The 9,541-nt window shown below is 38.5% G+C and overlaps 1 protein-coding gene across 1 annotated transcript in view; it reads left to right on the top strand.

Annotated features, from left to right (window-relative positions):
• The first annotated feature begins 260 nt into the window (after positions 1-260).
• The window catches only part of LOC122816370 (reticulon-4 receptor-like), a 132,469-nt gene continuing 123,188 nt past the window's right edge, over positions 261-9,541 (top strand). Inside the window, exon 1 of the mRNA XM_044089114.1 lies at positions 261-756. Within this exon, the coding sequence (XP_043945049.1) occupies positions 726-756 (31 nt within the window). The 5' untranslated portion in view covers positions 261-725. The remainder of the gene's footprint in view (positions 757-9,541) is intronic.

Below are 9,541 nucleotides of genomic sequence, written 5' to 3'. Positions count from 1 at the left end.
TACAACAGTACAAACTCCAGTATTCTGTTTCACAAAAGGAAACAGACTACCAGTGTTTGTTAAATTGGCTGATTTATTATACTTTTTTTACAGAAAAGCATAGTAAATGGGCTGAAAGCAGGCATCCAGAACAGAAAAAGAGCGCATTCCCATCATCTGATGTCACAAAATGGGCAGATCATGGATGGGAGAGGGGGTGGGAATGGGTGGAGTTATGGGTGATGTAAGGGGTATGACCTTAGTCCGGTTTTAGCCACAAAGAAAGCTGGCAACCCTAATACAAAAAGGACTGTAACGTGAAAAAACAAGGAATAAACAAACAACAAATGAAAACTGCCACTAAGCAGAGTCTAAAAATAGTATACATCCATTTTTTCTAGTCAGGAGTGCTGCAGAAGAGAAATACAGATAAAGTTAAGCAGAATGGAGGTCCAGTTACACACAATTCATAACCGTTAAAAGTTCACTTAACTTTCCTGCAGCTCTGGGATAACATGCTCTGTTCCCTCTGTTAGGCTCTAATCTGTTTTCTTTGCCAAACAAAAACATTCCTCCTTCTTAATTGCATGCTGGTCTTCTGCTCAAGTATAAAGTTTAAGATTTCAACAACAGCAACGGAGTTCACATGATTTGGTAAAGTTTCCCAGTAAAAGGAAGCAGCTTTTCTCTTTATGTTCAGTGTTCTGCAGTGACACTCCAACTTCACTTGTTTGCAGTATCGGTGAATGATTCTGAAATTTGCAGCCATGCTAAAAGGTATTGTAACATTTTATTTATTTATTCATATTTGTTTACCAGGACAGTGAACTAGGAGTGCAAATCGTAAACAGAACAATTAGGACTTTAATATTTTTACACATCTGTTTCTTAATCTATTTACTTGAAGAGATTGCGTAATATACTCAAGCACTTTATAGCTCATGTTAAAAGAAAATCACTTATCTGTGGATGGAACATATGATTTAGATTAAAAAGTTGCAAAGCTTAGTGTTTTACATGAAGCATGCAGGAGGGTTGCAAGAAGTCTTGCCTCCCTGCATAAATGTTTAATTTTATTGTTGATTAAAGTAAACAGATAATATTTTGCAGCATTTACAAAAATACTCTGCATCGCATTGCTGTAGCTTTCATCAGCTTTGACAGAAAAGGTTTGCACTGGTGAACTCATTTTATCTGAGTTCTAGTTGACCCAGAATGATGTGCTGCTACAAAATATGCCTTTACTGATGAATTGGAAGTTTTAAATAAGGGAAGAGTGAATTGGGTGCACTGATAGTATTACAGACTACCTAAGGCATGGTTGATGTTAAATGTAAATGACTGATGTTTTTTACTTGTCCGCTGTTCAACTCAACATATGGTGACTGTTATAGTCTTGAAATCTTTCCACCAGGGTATCCCATGAGCTTGAAGTACATTTCTGCGACAGCCATGGGTTATATTTTGCTTGTCACAGCTGAGCTTTTTGAACTTCTTTACGTATCTGGGTTTTCACCTTTGCAGATTTGTGGCCCTTGGCATCTACTTATGAGCAAAAAACTGTTTATTCTTTCCCGAGGAACTTGTTTCTGAACTCTGAGTAGAATCTTAGATCACAGTGTGACTTCCCTACCTCAAGTCTCAGGTGACAAACAGCAGTACATGATACTGTGAAAAATAAACTGCAGATTCATCTCAAAAGCAACACATTTGAAAAGTCATTGCTATATAAAGTGTTTGTGTAGTTGGGCTCTTCCCCTGCACCTCCTAGTGTGGGTGCTGTAGCCAACTAACTGTATGCTAACATTGATGTCACTGTAGTACAGAGACTATGCTTCAAGATACATTTTGGCATATGTTCCCAGCATTCACTAATACAAGCTTGACGTTGCATGAACTGCAGCTTGTTCGTCTTTTCGGCTTTTCCCGGTTAGTGGTCGCAACAGCGGAACTCCGGTCCGTTAATGATTGGCAGTCGATTTTTGCAGTGCCGAGGTGTCAGCCCGACTCCCAACCTTCAGGGAAGGCACGCCCATTCACGCATGTCTTTCGAACGCCACTCGACCGCAGGGAGGACATGCAGACTCCCCACAGAACGTGCTCCAGTCGAGAATCGAACGGGGGAACCTTTTGCTGTGAGGCAACAACGCTACCAAAGATTACAACATCCACCCAAATAACTCTCTGCTTTAGGTTCCTGTTGGTGTCAGCTTAGAAAAACTTCACCTCCGTCATTGCCTTAAATTTGAAATTCTGTGTACTAAGTTCAAGGATGTTCTGCAGTAACTATAACCTGAGGCCTGGCTTAAGCATAGCATATCCTTTACCACTGACCTCTAGGGTAGCTATGTGTTAGAGAAATTACAGCTCTGGACTCAAAGTAGTTAATGGAGACGTGCAGTTCATCCTATGAATAAGTGAAAGTAGCGTAATTTTTGATTGTCTTTACTAACTCCCAACAATACCTCAATCATTTTTAATTATCTTTTGAATGAACTTATCACTTAACGCCAAGGATAAAAATAACATAAAAAACAACATGCTTCTGTCTTAAATTGTCAAGAATCTTCGATCCTAAGGTTTGTGCTGACATAGCCAAAGACGATCATGATGCCCCACCTTGAGTATACAATAATTCTTCTATATTATATTCAATGATTCTTGTATATTATATGCAATAATTCCTGTATATTATGTGCAGCAATTCTTGTATATTATATGCAATGGTTATTGTATAGGTACAATAATTCTTGTGTATTATATGCAATGATACTTGTATATTATGTGCAATGATTCTTCATATTACATGCAATAATTCTTGTATATTATATGCAATGATTCTTGTATATTATGTGCAGTAATTCTTGTATATGTGCAATAATTCTTATATATTATATGCAATAATTCTTGTATAATATGTGCAATGATTCTTGCATATTACATGCAATAATTCTTGTATACTGTATACAATAATTGTATATTATGTGCAATAATTCTTGTATATTACATGCAATAATGCCTGTATATTATGTGCAGTAATTCTTGTATATTATATGCAATGGTTATTATATATGTACATTAATTCTTGTGTATTATATGCAATGATTCTTGTATATTATGCGCAATAATTCTTATATATTATATGCAATCATTCTTGTATATTATGTGCAATGATTCTTGCATATTACATGCAATGATTCTTGTATATTATGTGCAGTAGTTCTTGTATATTATATGCAGTACTTCTTGTATATTATCTGCATCTTTGAAAAACGTGCATGGAATGTGGGTACTTACAAACAATATGTGCTGATTAATACCACTTACCCTAAGAAAAGAATACTCTTGTCATAGCTGTCATAACACTGAATGGTTACCTGCATAGCTAACCAGTTGTTATAAAGTCAACCCTCAGACCCATTTCCCACAGTCTAACACCCAGAGAAGAATGTTATACTTCGCATTCTAAATACAGTGGGTCCATTCTGTCTAGGCTTCAAATATATTACATACTAGGGATCATTAATTTTCTTTAGTAGGTCCCATTGCTTGTGACCAGTTGTCCAAACATATAAGAGAAGCCTGTCACCTCAGAACATTTAATGAACTTGAATGAACACTGCCCAGTTATGTCCCACTGGTCCTTCAAAAGTTTAATAGGAGGGGCCATACCCCAATGTATACAAAATATCCTAAACACTGGGTAGACAATATTGACTGAGAACCACTTTACTTCAATACTGATCTCTTAACAGACCATCTATTTGTTTACCAATCTAATAACAATCCAGGACAATATATTCCCTATTACCAAAAAAGACGCAGGGGACAGATATGCCCATGGATCTCTGATGAACTTAGGAAGCATATGCAAGTCAGACAAAAAGCACGGGAAACCTGGAAATCGGATCCTAGCAACAGAACTCCATCTAAATTATCTTGGATAAAGAAATACTGCCCGAATAGTCACTAATATTACCAAATATACCTATCGCAGAGAGAGATAAGCTGCCCTCCTCTCTTCTCCACAGAAATTCTGGAGGGAACTAAAACTTGTCTCAGAACTCATTACTACAAACAGCCATACATCAACCCTAGCAAATGTTAATGACAGCAAAACCTTTGCATGTGAATATAGTCAATTCCTTCTTGACCCTAGAATTAACTTAATCAATTAATCCCAAAATGCTTACTCCCACCACATAGATCGTCACAACCAACAGCTTCTCTACCGTCTTGCTGAATGCTTAGCAGCTTTTTATTTCAGACAAATCACAGCCAAGGAAAATTAGAACTCCTACTTAGCTTAAATGATACAAAAGTAGCAAAAATTAGGAAAGTTCACAGTACATTCCTAAAAAGGATGTTCAACACAACTGCACACCACTCTCTCACATATATATATATATATATATTGCCTCTGGAAATCCCTTCAGAACTCATCACTGTCAGAACCTAAAACAACTAGGATGGCTTGAACTACAGAATCAGCTTCAATTTAACCAACTTACAATTGCCCATAAGGTCCTTAATCAACCTATCAAAACTCCAATACTCTCAAATCTCATAACCCCCTATAAAAATCTTAATACCTTACGCGTATCAAATAAGTTACTAGTTAGCATAAGTAAATCCAACAACATGGCAGGTGACTCTCTGTTCTCAAACACAGCTGGCAAAAACTGGAACCTTCTACCTAGAGAACTTTACTTTGCTTCCTTCCCTACCCGTCTTCAAACAAAAACTCAAATTATTCCTTAGAACGCACTGGTTATGCCCTTGCAGTAACCCTGACTAAAATTCCACCCCTGCACTAATACTTCCTACTTTCTTACTAATCAATGTTGTTTAGCATAAATGAAAGTAGGAACTGTAAAAATACTATAATGTCTTAACTATTTACGTCTTCTGAACATTACATCCTAAATTCTGTACACGGTCATTGTTATGTACAATACAATGTAGCTTGAAATATCTGCTATTACTATTTTATTGTAACCTACTACCTGGTTGCTTACTGTTTGTGTTTATTTTATTATAACGTTTAACCTTTGTTAATACTGTTGTATTCATTGGAGCTTTTCTCCTCGGGCCTCTACTGAAAATGGACATATATCCAGTTAGACTAGCCTGGACAACAAATGTAAAATAAATAAATAAATAAATAAAATATGACATCTCCCTAACCTCTGGCATCTTTTCTGCACCTCATAAACATGCAGTCATCAGTCGTCTCCATAAGACTACAAGGATTAATGAACCCATATCTAATGTATGTCCCATCACCAAAATCTTTGGAAAACTGGTGTATAAACAACTTTTTGAACACATAAATAAATATGGTTTCATATGTGATGCACAACATGGCTTAAGGAATGGCTTCAGCACCATGATTGTCTTCTAAGCTGCCCAAAAGATACATACCTAAAGGAATGATGGAAACTCAGCAGAGGCCTCTATATTAACTTAACTAGAGCATTGATACAGGCATCCCATACTGTATTGCTCAACAAACACAGCAAACAACTTTGAAGCCACAGTCATTTAATGGTTTAAAAACTACCTGGAAAGCACAGCCTATTAAATAATGGTACATAATTCCTTATCTAACTGCTGCACCATCACTGTTGGTGGTCTACAGTTCTGTCTTAGGTCCCCTTACAATTTCTCAGTTTCTGAATGATCTTACCCATGACATCCCCTCTTTAGACAACATTATATATGCCGAAATCCCCTCTTTAGACATCATTATGTACACTGACATTTCCTCTCTAGACATAGGTTCATAGATTAGCACTAGGCTTATTGCCTTTGTTGGCCATTTTAAGCCTAGCCAATTACCCCATGTGAGAATCAAACCCTGCACCTTGTGTCTGCAAGGTAAACACCTTAACCATTCTGCCATCCTCCCACCCTTAAATTATAATTGTGTACACTGACATTTCTTCTCTAGACATCATTATGTACACTGACATTTCCTCTTTAGATCTCATTACATATGCTGACATCCCCTCGTTACTATTAGAATCTCATATAAAAACATGCAAACCTTCCAAACCAAACAGACAAACAACTTCTCACTGATCTACAGCTGGAAACTCAGCAATATGCTAGTAATAAATCCAAGTAAATCTTCCCTTATGATATATGCCACACCTACCAGATTACAAAAACAAACTACAACAATCAAGGTCAGTGATGGCAACATACCTACTCTCACAGAACAAAAATACCTTGCCATACTGCTAGAGTCCTCCCTCACATTGACTAAGCATACTGATAAAGTAGTTCACAAAACACTTGCTCATTTAAAGCTTTCATACAAAATTTGACATCTTCTGCACCCAGTTACATGGAAGGCATTAGCTAAAATGTGCTTATCCCAGAGCTGGAATATGGTCTCCTTCTGCTAGTGTTACATTCTAGTTATAACTCTAATAGCCTCCAAGTGATGCAATGTAAAATTTGTAGATTTGCCTTACTGGCATGAACTATACCCACCACTGTGAGCTACTCAAAGGATTATACTGGTTACCCTTTCAGAGCAGGGCCATATTCTTGTTCACCTCATTTCTGTTTAAGATTATAAGACTTTGCCAGTGCGCCCCCCCCCCCCCCCATCAATAACCAAACTATCTGTTAGACCTCAGTCATACTTCCTCAGGCAACAGCAAGATGATAGGTAACCTCTCCCTTGTCAGGCCCAAACTGAGAAAAAGCACTCACTCATCTGGGGCCTACTACCTGGAATCATCTATCTGCTGAAATTAGAGCTGAACAGGACCTTTCTACATATAGAACTTAACTAAATGAACACCCATTTAAAGAATCTGAATGTGGGTGCTTCAGAAACAATGGTTAGTGGCACACTGACTAAGTTCAGATGCCTGGAATGGATGACCCTTGTGCTGTTTGTCTTGCAGATATGCAGAAACTCCATCGGGGCTGGATTTGTGAGCGCCTTGTAGGTCACACACAGGTGCCCCTTAACAGTCGATAGAAGACAGAGTAAAGGGACAAGGCTTTCAGTCTGTCCGCATAGGAGACGTTGTTTACACCCTGTATTTTCATTGTGAGGAACCTTTGATGTTGCTTCAGCTGTTGTAAGAGTCTGGACAAATACATTCCAAGTTGCGCATTGTATTCAATTATTGGTCTAATGAGGGCTGTGTATAGTAGGATTATAATCTCCCTGGATCTGAATGCCATACCTTTACTTATAAGTTATGCCACATAAAATGACTTTCGTGCCACTGTGGATACATGATGGTCAATGTTTAGGCTACTGTCTACTGATCCCAGATCTCTTACTTCTGCGTCTGCTCATAGGGGTCTTTTGTTAATGTTGTAGTTAGAAGGGATATTTGATTTCTCAAAGGATATAGTAATGCATTTCTTTGAGTTTAATTTCAGGGTGTCGTTCATACACCAGTAATTTGCCTGGTTTAGACCTTCCTGAAGGATATCAATTCATTGATTGCTTCCAATTTGCAGTCATCTGCAAACTTTCTCATCCAGAGGCCTTCCACATTGACCTTGGTGTCCAAGAAATAAATAACAAACAGGAGTGGTCTCAAAACTTGAGCCCTGTGGCACACAACTAGTAAGTGGCCTCTTGCTGGAACTTGAATTACCCACTTTGACTTCCTGTCCTGTCCTTGAGCCAACTGGCTATACATCTGGTGATGTAAGGATTTATGCCCAGCTCTGTGAGTTTACTTGTAATACCTGAGAGAGGAATTGTGTTGAATACCTTGGCCAGGTTGAGGTAGGTAGTATGCACAGTTTTACTGTCACCCATGGACATAATGACTTGCTCGGAGAAGTTCACCAGATTTAATAGGCATGACCTGCCCTTTATGAAGCCAAATTGTGTTGGGTCCAGTGTTTGGAGGTTCCTATTTATCATGTCCATGTTTAATCTTTCCATGGTCTTACAAATAAGACTAGTCAAGTTTATGGGTCTGAAATTTGCTGGGTCAGTTTATGGTCCATTCTTTTGCAAGGAGATGACCATAGTTGTTCTTCACTCTGTCAGAACAAAGCCAGTCTGAGGCTATGGTTAACTAAAGAAACTTTTAGGCCTGATAGGTCCCTATTTAAATTATTTAAGAGGCAACCTGGTGTATTGTCGGGCCCCACTGATGCTGTGTTTTTAACTTTGGAAAGCTTGGCTTTGGAGAGCACTGTGGTTACCTGATCTTTAGTGAAAATTGGTGAAGGTGTGATTAGTAGTATTTCTTGAGGGAGAACTGGGAGTGATGGGGGATTGAAGTTTGAGCTAAATCTGTTGGCCAGCAGATTTGTCTGCCAGCTGGGTGTAGGAGATGCCATTGATAACTAATTCCACACATTGCTGGGTGTTTCTGTTAAAATTGCAGACATAGCTGAAAAATGCCTTGTGGTTATCCTTAGTTTTGAAAGTTATTTTTACCTCAAAGCCAGCTTTCAGAGACTTTACTAATTCCCTGATCTGCTTGTTTGTACTAGTGAGGGACATTGCTTTGCTGTGCACATTCCCTCTTACTTTTTGACAGAATTTTCTCTCTTTTGTTGTACAGTCTATTAAGACCAGGGGTACACCAGGTTGGCTTTTTTTTGCAGTTGGATCTGGGTTTATTTCTGTTCGGTATTGCCGTTTCTATGCAGTTGTTCATGTGGTCGTACAGGGCTCTGTTGTACTGCTCTGCATAATCTACTGTGTTTTCTGGATTTCAGGGAGCTTGAAATGTAGCTATGCCATCATTTACTAGGGGGTAGTTTGCTTTAGAAAACTTTTTAAAGTTCTTGAGGTTTGTTGGGGGGGGGTCTAGTTTTGCCCTAATTTCCAAGGAGACTGCTTTGTGATCTGATCTTTCCAGTGAAGACATCACACATAGGGGGCTCAGCACTCTCCCATATCTGTGAGTATCAGATCTGGAGTATTTGTTCCCCAGTGGGAGTGCAGGCCAGCTGCTGTAGGGTATTTGAATTTATATAGTTGAGAAATCTTTGGGGCTGTATGTTTGTGGTCATGTATGCCTCCCAGTTAACTGAATATAATTAAAGGCACCCATGAGTATGGTATTGGGTTGGATGGTGAAAGAATCAAGTAGCTCTAGGTACAATGAATGTCTGGGTATCCTGGTTCATGGAGAGGGACCTGCAACTAGCAAGAATATGATAATGTTTTTTTCTTCCTCAAGATAGTTGGACATGGAATAGTTCTACCATGTCATATTGATGGAGCAATCTTGAGGTGAGATTATCCTTTGTGTAGATAGATACACCTCCACCTTTCAATCTGTCATGTTCAGTGAGTGAACAGAATACGACAGGCATTAAACCACACACAGCAAGAGTGCTTTCTGTGGCTTTAAACCACATTTCTGTAACTCCACAGATGTCAGCTTTCTCCAGAGTGAGGAGATCTTCCATGGAGTGCAGTTTCCTGTTGAGACTCTTAGAACTGAGCAGCTATACCTTTAGCTTGTCTTAAGTATCGTTTGTTATGTTGGAAGGTTTATTTTATCTATTTGGCAATGCCTAAAAAAGGCAGAATAGGGATGGATGATATTTTAGC

Source organism: Protopterus annectens, chromosome 12.part0 (genome assembly GCF_019279795.1).
Source record: "Protopterus annectens isolate FY-2018-M chromosome 12.part0, PAN1.0, whole genome shotgun sequence".
In the NCBI taxonomy this organism is placed as follows: Eukaryota; Metazoa; Chordata; order Ceratodontiformes; family Protopteridae; genus Protopterus; species Protopterus annectens.
The sequence above is the reverse complement of the archived record's forward strand: the minus strand, read 5'-3'. Positions and strand labels throughout refer to the sequence as shown.